We start from the raw sequence: 18,334 nt of genomic DNA, 5'->3' as shown, positions 1-18,334 counted from the left end.
AGTTCAGCAGGCAGTAAAACACAATGGACAGGAAATAAGTTTTCAGCAACTTCCCCTTCCTCTGCAGGAACAGATAAGTGTGATTGGTTGAAATAGGAGAGCCAGGAAACCAGATCCTCAGATATTTAAAAGAGTCAGCATGTGCTGACAGTGGTCCAGGAATGCTTTCCTTGGCCTTTCTTTTTGAAAAATTCATAACCTTTGATTTTCATCATTAATTCTTTGAAATTCATTTCTACAATAATATGCAAATCCAAGTAGTAATCTAGTTATCAGTGTTCTGACTAGTTGAAACAGCGGGCTATTTAAACAGCCAGCATTATTTATTACTATGTCCCCAATGCAGTTTACAGATTCAATAAAACAATCCATCAATTAAAAGGATAAACCAAATGCCAATAAAACCACCATAAAATAGATCATTGCAGTACTTTTTCCACCCAGTGCTTCAGGATTTGCATAAGCCTTTACCCATCACCAGTTTTCCTATTGCTGTTGAAATCCCCATGAGAACCAGTGGTGGGTCTCCATCACTAAGCAATTCCTTTGTTACCAGTAGTCTTGCACACCTGTAAAAGACCCAGACAATTAACTGATAGTATGATGCACAGATGTGGAATGTGCTGTAACATGTATCCTAATTTTGTTGTTTTTTACTTATGTATACGTCTCATGGAGCTGAGTGGAGGTTATCCCAAAATAATTGAACATAGGTTTTGCAGCCAAACTCATTCTGCAACCTATTGCAGTGTCAAACAAAGCTTCCTTTCCCATTTCAGCACCTTATTCACAAGTTTTTCTTCTGTTATTTGTCTTTGGTTTGTTCTGCCTTCAGTTCTTTTGTCTTTTGCATGTAGGTGCTTCAGCAGCATTCTATTCTTCTTCTGTTCAATAGCATCTTCATTTTATGTTGCTATAATAAATTAGTGCATGCAGTTTCACAAAAGTGGTTGAGAAATGCAAAGGAACATTGTACACCAGTGTTTTGAGCTTGTCGGGGGGGACCTACTTTGTGCAAAAGAACTGGCAAGGTTATGGATCCTGCCTGTCAAAGGCCATTACTTGGCGCTAAGACCCAGTCAAACACTCCAACTGACTGATGAGTGGGCATCAGGCCATCAAAGCAGATGGACATGAGTGTGCAGAGCCAAAAGACAATGTATGTGCATCAAGTGTAAATGTTGATGGCAGGTTTCCCAGCCAGTGTCTAAGCTTATGCATCTGTAGTTACAGAAATGCCAGGCTTGTTCTGGATTAAATTTTCAAACAATTAAAAGGAATGCGGGCAGGGGAGGAGATATTTTTTAAAGCAGGCCTGGGTAGAAAAGTGAAAATAGAGACGGTTTAATGTTGGGGATCTCATCTGCTAAATTCTCTCAGAGACACTTCCGCAGGTTGAGCCACAACCAAAATTACTATTGACTGGATATTATTCAATCAATAGTAAATTGACTGAATAATTGACTGAGCCTAGTCTTAAAATCTTTTTAAGCTTCCTGCTGAGCTGTGTTGATATGCCAAATCCCTAGTACAGAAGCTCATTGGGTCTGATGGCCTCATCTTCATAGCACAGTGAAGATTTTTCTGGTTGGCTTTTGCAGACTGTTGGCTTTAAAGTATTTTTCAATGCAGAGCCCTTTTAATGATAGACATTCACATTTTGCAAAACCACAGGTAGACTTTCTCTCCATTGTCATAGGGGATGGAATGCAGGATTCATTTCAAACATGTTATTTTCAAACGGGTTGGCTTCCTCTCCTATCAGGGTTGCCAGCCCAGGCTTTGAAACTGTTTCTTTAAAAGCAGCGAACCCTAAAAAGTAATATCTAGAAAGAAAACTGCCTAGCCAATTCCTATTGTTTACAGAAATTGTGGCGTTTCAAACATTTTACTTTGGACTGAGAATGTTAAAAACTAGTTTTCTCTTTTTGAGTGCTATCTTGTTCCTATGGATCTTTTTAAAGCACAGTGGTGCGGCATAAGACTGGCATACTCAATACTTTATATTTGCACAATCTCTTTTTAATGAATAATTAACTTATATTTCTGTCCTTTGCAGAAATAACGTAAGAGCTGCATTGCTGGCTCATATAGTCCAACATTGTCTCTCTCAGTTGACAGTCTAAGTCCTAATTTCATTCATTCATTCATTCATGTATCATTTCTATATGTTCAGCTCTTCAAACTACTTTCTAGTTTTCCAATTCATTATTGCAATTACTTTTATACCCTCTTCCCTTTTCATTCCACCATCTACACTTGCATCATTTCCTCCCAGTGTTGCTCATGCCATTTATAATCTGTGACATACCTTTGCTTTTATTTTATAATAACCTCACATCTCATACCAAGTGAGTTGGAAGCAGGGTCCTAGAAAACACAAGAGAAGACTGAGCTGGTGATGGCAAAGGCAGGAATGTTCAATGAGCTGGTGACTGGGAGGCAAACAGACAGTTCATCAGGCAGTATAACAGCTGGGTGGGAGCCTGTTGACTCCTCCTGTCACCTGATCCTTGCTGGGCTGACAGCTATGATCTGCCAAGGTGGCTCAGGGATAACTATCTTCCAGAGCTGCCAGAGTCACTAGTTTGAGACTTCTGGTCCCTTAACAAATAAACAGGAAATGAGAGAGAGAGAGAGGGAGGGAGGGAGGGGGAGAGAGAGAGAGAGGGAGAGAGATGAGCCTAAGGAAGGGAACAGCAGCAAGCTGAATCCTGCAAAAGATTCCACGAACACTACAGAGGTTCAAGCAGTCTTTTGTAAATCTTGCTAGTCATATTTTATCTCATCATGCTGAATGCTGGCAAGCCTGCTGAATCCCTGCCTAACTTTCCCAAAGTTCAGGACCCTCTGCAGTCTCTCTAGTCTTGAGACTTCAAAGCTTACTTTCAACCTCTCCTTTCTGAGACAGTTTCTCATTTCATTTGGAAAATGACAGTGTTGGGTTTTCTCAACCACTGTCCGCATGTGTGCATGATGAACTTGATAGTATTGTGGTTACGCCCCCCCCCCCTTGGTGCTGTAGCTCTTGTATCATTCCCTGCCTTGCGCTCTTGAGCATTTGGCTTGAGAATTCTGTTTATGAGGATCCAACACAGTAGCTGAGCTATAGTGATTAAAACAGTAAAAAGATATGGGACAAAAATATGTCTTGTATTATAGCAATCACTTCTCATGCAGTGATACAATACTGCAACCATCATTGCATGTTTTCTTCCAGACTGAAGGGATTTGTAAGTGTTTACCGTACTTCTAAGAAAACAACTTGTTGGGGTACCTAAAGCGCTCCTGCCTAATGTTGCTAACTTTCACTTAAGCATAATGGTCCTAGCCTGAGCATTTAAAAAATACAGACACAAAGAGTATTTGATGGAGACATTGTTGATATAATTGCAGTTATCTCATGATAACTTGGGTGTGCAACAAGCTATTATCCATTATGACACAATCAGTCACTGATGGATTGTTGCTTTGTATTAAACAATTTGCCCAAGAACAAGAGCCATACTAGGGGACAATAAGCTTTTTAGAGCTAGGCTATTACCTATTGCATGATGGGTATCACACACTCCAAATATCTTTAATAACCATGGCAGCCTGTGTTTTCTGTTCCATAGTAGAACTCTGCTCCTATTTTTGCCTTTAGAAATGTTAGCTATTGTTTACACATGTGCACGACAATTATTCACATTTCAGCTATCTCACACACAGCCATTCAGGTGTGTCAGAGATGTTTGAATTCTAGCACATGGGCCTAAGAATGAATATCCATTAAACTGCTTCCTTTTCATCCTCTCCTTCATAAGAACATAACAGTCCTGCTGGATCACACAGAAATAGGATCTTGGCCTTATGCCATGCCATTTTCCTCTGTGAAGCTTTAGCTAATAAAATGTTACAGTCATCATACGTTCTGGGTTGGTGACCCTGCTTCAACTATGCTCTTCTGGTTACAGCTATATATGCAATGGATGAAAATGCCATGCTTTTGTGTAACATGGGGCCACCATGTTCTGCCATGATGGGAATGGGTTTTGGAATCAGGCTTTATCCCCTATTTCCTCTGATGTCTATACACTGAGGAGATTTGAAGCTTTTGCTTTGGTTTTTGATTAGCTACACTTTAATAACAGCTTGAGGTCTGGATATAATTCTAATCTTAACTTATGGTTTGTTGAACAAGCCTGCTACATGTTTTGAAGTTGGCTTGTTTCAACAAACCATAGTTAAGATTAACCACAATTTGTTTGGTTCAAACAAAATAGCAAACTATGGTGAATCAAAAACTGTGACCAAAGTGGAACGAAATGATTTTCATTGAATTGTAGAACAAGAACTACTATTCTTATCAAAACACCATGGGTTGGGTTCAGACTTGCCTGAGATCCAGTGGAATCCACTGGATTCCACTGCAGGAAGAGGGAGGTTATCGTTACAAATACCAACTTTCTCCTATAGCCTACAGCTTCTAACCCCCCCCCCCCCCCCCGTTGTTCCAATTTTGGAGACTTCTGGAGCATCATTTTAGTAGTGAGGAGGCACAGGCACAATGAAGCTCCTATGCTGGTCTGGATCCAGTTAATCCGCCCACACACAAACATACTTTTATGCAAAGATTGCATTTGAAATATAACATATGGTACACACAGCAATTTATTATTATGAAAAAGGATGTCAAAATGTGGAAGGTGGTCAAAAGCAAAAGCACTGTAATGACCACAGAAATATGAGCTATCAAACTAATAAAAAGAATTTAATGATGACAGTGTGTAAAATTAAACTAAATGGAATATAATAGCATTGAATAACTAAAACACAGCCACAGTGTTTAACATGGATAGAACAACAAAGAACATTTACTAAATAACAAAATGAGGATGCATAGCCTTATGGCTGTGTTTATAGTAGCTTGGAAAACAATTTTCCACATAAGTGATATAATGGGCCTGTATAATCAATTTAATTATTGTGAAAATGAGGCACATTAGCATAAAGCCCCCCCCCCCCTTAATTTAGTCTTGTAGAAATATCAGAGGTTGTTTTGGAATTTTTGTTTGTTTGTTTTGGCAAAGACTCTAGCAAAGAAATAAAAAGGGGTGCATAGAAGGTTTGTCCATGAATGTAGATGCAATGGAAAGAAGGAGGGTTACAAGGAGTAACAGAAAGCTGTGCTAAATATGGAAGTCCTGCCCCTGTCCTCCTTACACTGTTAGAAACTCTCCGTTGACCTAGTTTCTGAATTTCTACACCTGTATCAGGCAGTTTTAGAATTTCAAATATTCATCTGCAGCTATGGCACTTAGAAATATAGAACTTCTTTGTCATAAATACTGAGATCCTTAGCTTTATATTACACTAAAGTCTTGCCACAAGCTGCAGTTCTATCTAACATGACATATTAATACCCCTACAAGTTTTATAAAACCAGCAGCTATAACTAGTTTGTTCCAAGTGGAATGGAAATATTTTCTTTTATGAATGAAACTCCACGTAGCTTTAATGCGTCGACAATACTAGGGTGTTGTTGTCATTTGAGATTTGTAGTTTAAGCTTAAATTAAACACTGCTGATTTTGGGATTCATGATGCATTATTCCTTTTTCCCTTTTTTTTACAGTACGCTGTCTGGTTAGTCGTCTGGGTTACATGGAATGTATTTGTTATCTGCTTCTACTTGGAGGCTGGGGACCTATCAAAGGTAATTTGCCATCTGATATATCTAAGCCAACTGATGTTAACACCCTCCGAATTCTGAGGATGTTGCTTTGTATCTATTTAAACTCCTTCCATTTTTTTTTTAATGAAGAAATCACCTTGGGAACAATGAATAAATTGCATGCCTTTTGCTGTGCATGTCCTAAATTGTTGCAGAAATCATGTAGGTCTACAAGCTACTTACGGGATTTTGTGCAATTTAGGGTGTGGGTGTGTGTGTGTGTGTGTGTGTGACTTCTGATGTGAGAAATTTCATAGATCTCATACTTTCATTTAATGAGAACTTCATATCTGTAGTTATCAAAGCTGATAGTTAATCAAAGGATAAGTACATTTGTATTATGTAGCTTACTGCTTTCTGGTTCCTTTATAGAGTTGTGAACCTAATGTGAAAACATAAAATAGTTTTGCGAGAACTGAGGCATGATAGTGAGCCAAAGCATTGGAGTGTTATGTTCTCTATTCCTTGACCCCTTGTTAAGATTATTGTGATGGGCTGATTAGTCTGTGATATAAAGGATATTTAAAGGAGTGAAAGTTTTGGTTGTATCTTATATTGTATGTGATTTCAGTGGACATCCTTTCCCAAATGTAGAAGACACCTGTGGCTGAGCAAGAAGTACTGTTTCCCAATAGTGCTCTTCTGCCTTGAGTTTTATTAGAGAACATAAACACCTGCCTCCTTAAGTATATATTCTACTGCATCTCAATTTACTTGATGCTCCATCATTTCCATGCTGTAGGAAAATAAGCCATGATCTGGCTTGTGTAGTCTGAACCCATGGCTTCTTCCTCTCCAAACAAGCCACTAGCAAAAGTTAAGGTTTGTTCTTAGCTACAGAAAACAATGGGATCTAAATCTGAATGCTGGCGGCTTACTGCATTTTGTTACCATTATCACAAAAGTAATGTAAAGTTAGTGCATATGTTTCTTTCCTGGAAGTAGAGACATCTGAGGACATTGATCTTTGCAAATTCCAGTATAAACCAACCTGATCCACATGTCCTGGACTAATTTCAAGATTGGTTTAACAATCAAACCCTCTTCCCAAGGAACTCTGGGAATTGTCGCTCTGCGAGGGGATAGGTGTCTCCTGACAACCCTCAATGCCCTTAGCAAACCAAGATTCTTTGGAGGAAGCTATAGCTGTTTAAAATGGTTTGATATTGCCATAAATGTAAAGTGCAGATGGGGCCTAGGTTGTTGAGTTCAATAGCTTCTCCTTTGTCACATATCTTTACATATTTCTGAAACTCCCTGGTAACAGCTGTATCACTGGATGCTGACCTATTCCTGATGTCCTCAATCACCAATCCATCACAGGCCTGCAGAGATTAGAATGTTAATATAAAATGTCAGTACAATATAAGATGGTAATAGAAATAATCTAAAAATGTAGAAAATGATTTGACCTAGCTGTAAACCAGCAACCATCTTGGCTATGAAACTCTAGTATGCATGTTGCAGAAAATATTCAGGATAGTAATGAGGTAAACTGTGAATTTCATCTAGAAGAGCATCTGTTAGATTGTCTCATAGATATCTCATTGAATTCTTTGCATTACTTGAATTTGCAGCTGAGAATAAATATGACATCAAATGTGTAATGGCACTCCTGAGCATTTCCTCCTGCTGGGAAAGGAAGATTGAATCTTTAAAAAAGAAAGATATTGCACTGAATTAGCTCTAAATAGAGAATAAAAAGTAACCTTTAGGGAAGCATAGGGCTAAGCATTATCTTACACGAGGGACATGGCTGAGGTTGTAAACCATGAGAGATAATCTTGCACAAGATGGTTTTAGGAATTGCTAAGTAAAAATTACAGTCTAATAATTGCCCAGCTGGGTATACTTTGTTGTATATGGGTATGATTTATGGCTCTCTGCCACATAAAATATTTGTGGGGGTGGGGAGAGGTATGTTTTGAGGCTTACTTCTCTTGCCTATGTACGACTGGTTTTCTGTCATTACTCAGTAATATCAAGATGCCAACAACAAATTTCAAGCTACTGGCATATCTTCTGTGGAGAAGTTTACTAATGGCTCCTTCCTTCGCCCCCCTTCCCCTTGTCACAGAGGTCATGTCATTTTTTACAGCTGCTCTTTATTGAAGTGAAAAGAGCCCTGATAACAATAATGGGCTATTCAGAACGATGAGATTACCACCTCCTCATAAGATTGAAGCAGTTAAAGAACTGCCAGTGAGGAGCCTAGCAGAGCTGTTCACATCACATTATAGCCTGGGACAGATACATAGTTTGAAGTTTGGCAGTGGACTCAGAACACTTCATGTCATTGTGTCACTGTTAATGTCTTACCTATGACAGCATGGCTTTCACAGCCTGTCAAAATTATTATGATCATGTAGCCTGGTGACAAAAAGAAGGACAAAAGATATGTTTTAGAAAGCCGCTCTATACACATAAAATTTGCTGTCAGGAATTCGTATCACCCAGAGCATATCCTGTTACACAAGTACTGTTAAGTCACTAGTCACCATGTTGCCACCACCTCAGTCATATATCTGCCTTACTTAGTAGAAACAGACTAATTTACTATTTTTTAAGTGTTATTTTTTAAGACAGAATTTATTTCTAGTTCACAAACTGGATTCAATGGAGGTGCATCTGGTGCCCTTACTTCAAAGAATTACAGGTTGGTGAGGAGGACTCCCTGGTCCTGAATGGGGTAACTGTGCTCCTGAAGGACCAGGTGCGCAGCCTAGGAGTCATTTTGGACTCACAGCTGTCCATGGAGGCGCAGGTCAATTCTGTATCCAGGGCAGCTGTCTACCAGCTCCACCTGCTACGCAGGCTGAGACCCTACCTGCCCGTGGACTGTCTCGCCAGAGTGGTGCATGCTCTAGTTATCTCCTGCTTGGACTACTGCAATGCGCTCTACGTGGAGCTACCTTTGAAGGTAACCCAGAAACTACAACTAATCCAGAATACGGCAGCTAGACTGGTGACTGGGGGCGGCCGCCGAGACCACATAACACCAGTCTTGAAAGACCTACATTGGCTCCCAGTACGTTTCTGACCACAATTCAAAGTGTTGGTGTTGACCTTTAAAGTCCTAAACGGCCTCGGCCCAGTATACCCGAAGGAGCGTCTCCACCCCCATCGTTCTGCCCAGTAGCTGAGGTCTAGCGCCGAGGGCCTTCTGGTGGTTCCCTCATTGCAAGAAGCAAAGCCACAGGGAACCAGGCAGAGGGCCTTTTCAGTAGTGGCGCCCGCCCCATAGAACGCCCACCCATCAGATGTCAAAGAGATAAACAACTACCTGACATTCAGAAGACATCTTAAGGCAGCCCTGTTCAGGCAAGTTTTTAATGTGTGACATCTTAGTCTATTTTTGGTCTTTGTGGAAGCCGCCCAGAGTGGCTGGGGAAACCTAGCCAGATGGGTGGGGTACAAATAAATTATTATTATTATTATTATTATTATTATTATTATGCAGAAGTTTCTAGTTCAATTGGTCAGAGAAAGCCCAAGCAACCAGATGGGATTTTGCTACATGAATTCTGCACCAGCTGCAGCTTCCAGACCATTCTCATGGTAGCCCTGCATAGAGTTCAGTAATTCAAATAGAACATCAGCAATGAATTAATTTTATTGTTTAAAAGTTTTGATATCAGTTCCTTGATGTCAGCGCCCTACACATGTAGGTTTTACCTTTTCACACATGTTCAACTCATGGACATCAAGGGGAGGCTATTGGGATGGGGCTACCTAGATCTGCCCAGCTCATATGTTGATTTTAACATGAGAGCTAGCTTCTGGAAAGGACTTTATTCCTAGACTGCTTTACAGACTGCTTTCAACACCAGGTGATTTTGAGCTCAGCCTAGAAAGAAACTGGTAGCCAGTGAAGGTGACTTAATGCATACATAATATGCTCTGGTTTGCAAACACCATCCTCCCTCCCACTCCAGATAGCAGTCATGCAAACACAGGCTGAACTAGGTGAAGCTTCCTAACTAGCTTCAAAGGTATAGTTTGGATTTAAAGATATTAGCTTCTTTCAACGATATTTTACATTGCCTTAATTTTATTGTACATATTTATCTCTCACTGTCCCTGTGCTAAAGATATGTAGGCAGAACGATTGTCTGAAGCACTAGTAGCAAGTCACTGAGGATAAACTGTCGCACATTAAAATAAACAATTACTCCAAAGAGACAAATAATTGGAGATACTAAATATCAAGGCACAGATTATAGTACATTTGTTGAAAAGGGAGTTATAAATGGAGACATTCCCTTTGCTTGTTTCCCCTTTCTAAATCTTTTTGAATAGGTTTGGGGAGAGCTGTGCTTTCTGCTTGAGAGAGTATTGAAACGGAACATGGGAAACCCAACCAACTATGAACATACTAGATGGTAGTGGGCAAACTGCATTGCGACCTGATAGCTGGATAAAGAAGACACATGGGGTGGGTTGAACTAGGACTGCTTTATTTAAGATTAAAACCCATTAAAAAAAAAACCCTGCTGGGGAAACACTATTGGTGCAGGAGCAAGCATGAATCTGAAATAAATTGCAGCCTTTAGGGCAACCAAAAGCCCTCCCTGTAGGACCTGGATGCAGAGCTGTCCAGCCTGCCTCCCATTCACAAGACCCACCATGAAGGTGAGTAGGAAGGCCTGTGCTGTTCCACCCCACACACCCTGAGGACTCATAGCTTTGGTTCAATAAAGCAGTTTAGCCTCAAGGGCAGCCCCAGAGCCCAGAGAGTAAGCCTCAGGATGAGCCCATCACCCAGAAAGGTGCATACTCCCCTTCTCTCACCTGAACCACCAGAGGTAATGGGATCAGTGGCGTAGCGTGGGGGGTTCAGGGGGGGGCCAGCCGCACCGGGCGCAACATCTGGGGTTAGGGCAAATCCATAGGTTAGGGGGCGCAAATCCATGGGTTAGGGGGCGCAAATTACTTGCCTTGCCCCGGGTGCTGACAACCCACGCTACGCCACTGAATGGGATTAAAAAGCAGTCTAACCTAATTAACAACATAGGAGTCCTTCTAGTGCCCACCACCCAGTCAGTAGGGCAGGGATTTTCAACCAGGGTGCGGTCGCACCCTGGGGTGTCTTGAACAATGGACAGGGGTGCTGTGGGCAACGCTGGCCTCTGTCCCTCTTTCCTTCCCTCCTTCCTCTGATGCCCTCTCATGTCTCTGCCTCCCAAAGACTTGCACACATGTTTATTGCAGTAGCCCTGGCTATAAGCTCCCCAGGCGAACGGTGCCTCTGGGAAACACCTCTCTTTGGAGCAGAGGGGGCTGCTCAGAGACCTGGGGTGGCAATGGCTGCCTGGAGGACTCCCAAGTAGAGGGGAGAGGAGGTTGAGGGAACACTCCACAAGGGAGGCTGTTCAAAAAGGGGTAAGGGGCTGCCAGTTCTGCGGGTAAGGGGTGACATAACTGGGCTCCTGAGCCCCACAGGGGTGCCTCAGAAAGAATGTAGTTGGTCAAGGGAGCCGTGGACTCAAAAAGGTTGAAAACCTCTGCAGTAAGGAGCAGGACAGCCCTTCACATAGAGAAGTGTCCTCTGTAAAGTAAGACACATGGCCACCCTATGTGTGCTAGGGCAAAGCTCTGGGATATATGAAAGAATAATATGCCACACATCTATAATTGGAAAGGTTTTGTGAGATGGTGATGAAGCATGTTCCTGGCTGTAGCATAAAATGATGGGTTCACTGAGATATCCACATGCATGGGAAACTCACTGGTTCAGTCCCTACAGAGCAAAAGATTGCCTTCCCTAGCTGTGATTCAGCCTTATTGATCCAGAGACACCTGCAGCAGCAGTCTACCTTGACACATCTAGACACATTAAAAAAAAGCGTTTCAGGAAACACATTGTAAACTTCATAATGAGAAATCACGTTGGCAAAAGACGGGACTCCACATCGCCATCTGGTGTCACAGTGCTATAGCGCATATAAAACACTTTCTTTACTAATGTCTCTCACACTAATAATAATAACATTTTTTTTATTTATACTTTGCCCTTCCCGGTTCAGAAAACTGGGCTCAGGGTGGCTAACAACAAAATTAAAACACTTAATTGTAAAAGCAGCATAAAACACAGTATAAAAACATGAATAACAATAAAAATCAAAAATCAATTTGGGGCAAATCCATCTAATAAGCATTAGATAGTCACTAGGGCTAGCTGGCTAAATTAGTCCTACTAGAGAGCCCTGTAGCAGTAAGAGCATAATGAAATGGACTGTTAGGTTCTCATACACAGCATGCATTGAGGACCTGAGGTCCATACAGGTAGCAATTCCAGCTTCCTGGTATTAAATTTCCAGTAATGAGTCAGTTAAATGTGACATTTCAAAAGGATGCTTAACACACCAGTTAAAAATACTAAGTGTTTCATAATGTTTAAAAGGTAGAAAATTAATTTTTTAACATGACAATGTGGTGATTTGTTCATTGTATTAATCCTTCCATATTAGCTACAAGAGTGATTTGGCACTAGAGATGTATTGGTGCCTTATTAGTTTATAACCATCAAAGAAATAATTAAATTGTTGTGGTTCACATTTATAATGAAGTGGTTAGCAGTTAAATTTCAGTGTTGCGTGTATTCTAATAAGGCTACCTGCAGGATATTTAATTTTGAACACATTACCTTCTTTGGATATTGGTTTAGCAGATGTTCTGTTAAGATAACGGTGAAATTAAATTAGTTTTCTTCTCAAAGCATCTGGTTAACTTTGTAGGTAAATGCCTTTGAGCACGAAATCTGACCAGGATTTTTTGGACAAATAGCTATCAAAATGTTTTAAGTAAATGACTTCATTTTATTTTTCCAACTTCTATTACTCAGGGCAGATTTGACATGGTTGATCATATATCTAACAAATGAAAATTGAAAATAGTGCTGGGATCCAACAGCGTAGGGTTATATTGAAGGTAGTTTCATGGGCAGATACTATTAAGCATGCTTGTGGTTCCAGTTAAATTGGTTTGCAGCATATTTTTTTTAACCTCAGCATCTCTACCAGTTAGAATGGAACTGATTACAAAATTAAATTCCCCATTACTGTAGATACAGCACATTTGGGCAAGCTTTCATGAACACTTCCATTTTTGTACTCTCAACTAATAATTCATATGGTAATGAGAAGTTAAAGGTGATAGAATACAGGGGAAATTGTATTCATGGTCTGTTAGAAATGGTTGGATACACAGCAGCCTGCATTGGAGGTTTTGGGCTAGTTTTTTATTATTTAAATGTAAAGATGCCCAACCTTGAAATCATAGGGTGGATAACAATAAGATAAAAAGAGGAAACTGGCCCTTCTTGAATTTCACATTTGAAATACTATTATTAAAATAGCCAAAAACATATTGTTGCTGAAACTTCCAATACAGTTTAACCACAGTTCCCAAACTTCAGCCCAGATATCACAAAAGGTTTTGGAACAGTTTAAAAAAAGGGGGTTACACCAGTAGTAGTTTTTAAGTAGTTTCTATGAGAAGGAGTTACACACTTGTCAAACAGCTGTTGAAAATGCTTTTCTATATGACCTAATAAAGTGCCAGACTCTGTTCGTTAGTGGTCTTCCTGTCTTCCCTTTGTATAATCTGCATGCTAATTCATTGGTCAATGGAAAACTTTAAACAGATTGCTAGTGCTTGGTTAAAAAGAAAAAGAAAATCCATGAAACATCAGGCCTGACAGCCTATCTGTACTCCACATCAGTAGAGCCCCTCCTCTGAATAAGAGATCAGGTTGCTATCTGTTTGGTATACTTGATCGATTTTGCTGTCCATGTGGCATACATCTATGTAGAATTGCTTGCTAGAATTGGTGCAGAGACAATAAATTGCTCCAGACTGCATACCCTCCAACATTTCTCCAAAGAAAATAGGGACGTCCTAGTCCATGATGATGATGATGATGATGATACTCTGGGTGGCTTCCAACACATATAAAACATAAAACTATATAGGACTGCCTTCAGATGTCTTCTAAAGCTTGTATAGTTACTTATCTCCTTGGCTCTGGGGTCACATAACTCCATACCCTCCAACAATTCTCCAATGAAAATAGGGACATCCCAAGGAAAAGCGGGACCTTGTGGGGTCAAATAAAAAACTGGGGTGGCTTCTGTAAATTCAGGTTGTCCCTGGAAAATAAGGGCAGTTGGACAGTCTGAGACTGGTGTAGCTGAGGGTCCAATCCTCATATTACACAGAGCCTCAATGGAGCTTTGCATACATAGGATCCAAAGCCACCAATACTCCTATGTAACAAGCTCCATTTTGATATCATCTGCTGGCAATAGCTTCCTGTTCAACTTGGTGAAGGTCAGGTGGCCACTGTGGTGGAGCTCTGACAACGAGCAGCACGGTGGAGGCCAGGATAATGTCCTAGCAACCACCCCCACTGCCACACACATCATCCACAAAGGAGTTAGGAGTGTACTGAACATCAGCTAAGTCTAAAAAAGCTACCTAGTACACAGCATGCTTTTAAATTTATTTTTATATGCCTGAATTACCTTTTTTTCTAAATAAATCTTAATTTTGTTGTGATTATTATTTGTTTTGCCAAGGTTATTTGGCAGTTCTTGACTAAATCTGATATTTAAAAGTGCAGCACTGTGTGTCGTAGGGGGGAAAGAAAATAGATATTTGGGAGACCATCCATTAAATACAAAAGGCATGCATGAACTATATCGGGTCTCCCCTAATAATTTATGAGTTTCCAGCTCTTCAATTCTATGATTCTGTGATCTTGGGAGAGATTGCCCATCTCAATTCTTTAAGCACATCAACGTCACTCCTGGTTGTTCTATCTTTTAGAGCTCCCATCAGCCTAGGTATTTAAAAAATGGTATCAGTATTCGATAACTGGAACTTAGCTTAAAAACAGAAAAAAGCATGGGGGGGAGATTTTGAGAATAAGAAGAATATGCCTCATCCAGAACAAACTTCTGGGCATTTAGGAGACACACCACAAGGACAAGTTAATGCACCTTAAAATAGAAAAAATGGAATTCTACTTTAATATTGGGGAAACAATAATAATAAAGCAGTTACTTAATATGTTAACATGTACAATTACTTTAAATAAAAACAAGTGCTTAATACATTAAAATAATTACCTAACACATTATTAAAGAGGTGTCATTCTGATAAAGTTCATGTGCAATTAATCAGCATCACTATCTATTGTAGAGCAGCTGTCTGGCAGATACCAGTGACTTTCACCACTCCAGGTAAAGTGTTTCATAAACATGCCACGGCTTGCTCAGCTCAACCTGTGAATTTAAAATTGTTTATCTGCACAATATTCCAATTTATTGTAATGTGTTTTTACATGCAAACCTACTGGAAATTTGTGATGGGCTTAAGATGCAGTCCAGCACCCATTTGCCTCATTGTTGAACTCAATAAGACTTTCATTTGAGTAGGCATGTAGAGGATTGTACTTTACATTTCTTTAAACTTCCAGAATTACCAAGAACTTTAAGATATGTTTTGCTGCCAAATGAAGGTGGGGTAGGAAATGGACAAAATCATACCCAGGTGCTCTTTTCCTCAAATGTTTCTTACTGTGCTATTTTATAATGGAAAGTCAGGTAAAATACACCTTATTCCATTTTGTCATATAATGTCATACATTTGTGAATTCAGTCCTAGAGAGTCCAGGTCGAGCTTAATGCATCTTCTTTCAACATCTGCAGCAACAATTTCAATGGGATTAATTTAAGGTGTATGCTATCTATTCAGGAGTCGACTGCAGTAGTATAGCATTATATTCCACTTATCAAGCTACTGCAAACACCTATTTGGAAAGAAATTGGATTCTGTGTTTTGAGGGTAGGACTTCATTGATTAAGTAACCTTATGAACTGAGCAGAAGTGCACTTGATTGTTGGTTTCATACTAAGAGCGTGCTCTTCAACAAGCAACAGAATAACAAAGCCCCTTTCTCCCAAAATAGCTGACTAATCCAGCAATTCTGAGGTGATCAGAACTTTATTAATCTGATATTTCTTAGTGGTAAATTTGGTCTCACATGCTGCTGATACCATATGGCACAGGCTGTGGGACAGAGGTGTCTAATTAGCCTCTAGCTGTAATTCCTCCAGATGATCCATTAAAGAAGCTTTCAGATCAATTGATAAGTACAGTTTCAATAAGTTAGAAAACAGTAACTGAAAATCCAAAAGTGGAAGAATTTGCAAATAGCCAAGCTATCATTGGCTGTTCCTGTTTCCTGTATCATTCCTGTATCTTAGTTCCTCCCCTAAGTATACAGACAAAGGGGCGGCCCTAATATTAATAAATACTTGATGCTGGTCAACATGGCATTGGTGTAAAGGAAGACATTTCTCTAGTGGGAAAAGGAATCCCCCCCCCCCACCATTTGGATGGGGCTTAACAAAGGAAGCTAGGTCATCAGAGCAAATGGGGCACTGCTCCCCAACCTCAGTTTGTGCTCTGTCTGCCACCATCTGTCTGCCTTCTTACTTGCAACTATTCCAGGGGGTGGCAATGTTTCTCAACTTCTTCCTTAGTCTCAGTGCTGCCCTGGTGCAACTCCAGAGGGAAAAGGGTAGGAACAATAGAATTGGCTGGCACTACCTGCCATTAACTCTGGTCCCATCTGCTGTTGGTCTCTCTGCCTTTTGCCCTACCAGCCCCAGTGAGCATTAGCCACAACTGGGACTTGTTTGCTAGGACAAGGCCAATATATTTTGTGACCTCCACCGGCCATGGAAGAAGGAATGAGCGAATATCTACATCAGGAACAAAGGTGGGAGGAGATCAGGGGTGCCTCCTATTTGCCAAGAGGCCACTGCAGAGGCAGCACTGAGGGCAAACAGGGTCAGCATTGAGGGCCAGCATGGCAACAGCAGTGGACAATACATACTTTGGAGGCTGGATTTGCTGCCCCTATTGATTCTGCCACCTGAGGCAGTCACCACTTTGCCTCATGGGTGGGCCAGTACTGACCTTGGCAATAGCATATCTTATTTCTTTTTCCTAAGCCCCCCCCCCCCCCCCCATTCTGCTACTTCAGCTGACAACAGAAACTATATTGGCAACCTGGTCATAATTTTGTACACACCACAATCCAGAGTTGTTCCATATTATGGGAAGAAAATGATGGGAATATTTTGAGAAAATTCTGCAAAGTGGCCTTCTTTTAGTAGTTTGTGGGAAGTTAGCAAGTGGGGGGAACTCCAAAATTTGCTCAGACAACTGACTTCTGATCATTTTTTGGCTTAGCTCTACTACTTACTATCAACAGTTTCTACCATTTGGCCTTCCACAAATCCATGCAGGGACACAGCTGAGAACTGCTGGATGCTCAGCTGATTCCCCTTCTCAAAGTAAACATTATGGGTATGTGTGTGTGCATGCTTCACTTTCTCAGTGCGCTAAATTCATGCTGATCTCTTTTAACCCAAAAAGAGCACATGGAAAGTTCATTGAAAGTAGTTTCATGAAATTAAAGACAGAGAGTTGAGTGAAACTGCTGAGCATTGATCAAAGAAGATCAAAGTTCTAATAGCAGGCAAAACCCAACTATTGTTCTTTTACTTCCTGGGTCATTATGTGTATGTTTTTTTCATTTTTAATAAGGGGAAATGTGATGGGCTCTGATGTAATCAGGCATTTGTTTGGAAGGGAGGCTTGGGGAAAGGCTTGCTAGGTAACTGATTACAACTACTATGTAATTAGTTTTTCTTCATTAGCACATATAACCTGTTACAGGAATAAGAACATAATGATAATTGCACGACTCTTGGGTTTTGCTCTTTGAAATACCATAAGGAATGAAACTGGAGTAATTGGGAACTGTTACAAGAAATGTTTCCTTCTCACTTATTTAAAGTAGGCTTGCTTCCCTGGCTACTGAAATATCTCTTTAATTTTGTATTGACTTTTAAGAATTAAGAACCCAATCCACTGATAAATTCTCCTCTGTAAACCCTTCTGAAATTCATGGAAGTTGCACATGAGCACAATAGGCTATATATAATATATACAGTATATATATAGTGTGTGTGTGTGTGTGTGTGTGTGTTAAATTTGTATACCATACCACCCTTCATCCAAAAATCATAGGGCAGTCCACAACATAAAAGTACAAAATGAGAATACAAAATACAAAAACAAACCCATAATCCTCCTCCCATAAACACATTTAAAAGGCCATATAACATTAATCAGACAAAGGTTTGGTTGAAGAGAAACTTTTTCACCTGGTGCCTAAAGATATGCACAGTGGTACCTCGGGTTACATACTTAATTCGTTCCGGAGGTCCGTTATTAACCTGAAACTGTTCTTAACCTGAAGCACCACTTTAGCTAATGGGGACTTCTGTTGCCGCCGTGCCGCCGGAGCACGATTTCTGTTCTCATCCTGAAGCACAGTTCTTAACCTGAAGCACTATATCTGGGTTAGTGGAGTCTGTAACCTGAAGCATATGTAACTAGAGGTACCACTATAATGAAGGTTACTGGATGCAGAGTAAACAGTAATATGTACACAGCTTTAACTGGTCAACAGAAAAGGAAACCACTGCTTCATTGGCTTGTGTTTTGAACTATGGCAATTCTTTTTTTAAAAAAAAAA

At 40.3% G+C, this 18,334-nt stretch overlaps 1 protein-coding gene across 4 annotated transcripts in view; it reads left to right on the top strand.

Moving 5' to 3' along the window:
• NKAIN2 (sodium/potassium transporting ATPase interacting 2) overlaps positions 1-18,334 on the top strand; it is a 432,667-nt gene that overhangs the window by 233,848 nt on the left and 180,485 nt on the right. For 3 of the 4 annotated variants that reach the window (XM_028723317.2, XM_028723314.2, XM_028723316.2), the window contains one exon: positions 5,617-5,697. The exons of the other annotated variant lie outside the window; for it this stretch is intronic. In XM_028723317.2, the coding sequence (XP_028579150.2) occupies positions 5,617-5,697 (81 nt within the window). The remainder of the gene's footprint in view (positions 1-5,616; positions 5,698-18,334) is intronic. 4 annotated transcript variants of the gene reach the window in all.

The sequence above is a fragment of the Podarcis muralis genome, chromosome 3 (genome assembly GCF_964188315.1).
Source record: "Podarcis muralis chromosome 3, rPodMur119.hap1.1, whole genome shotgun sequence".
NCBI lineage: Eukaryota > Metazoa > Chordata > Lepidosauria > Squamata > Lacertidae > Podarcis > Podarcis muralis.
This window is presented reverse-complemented; position numbering and strand designations above follow the sequence as displayed.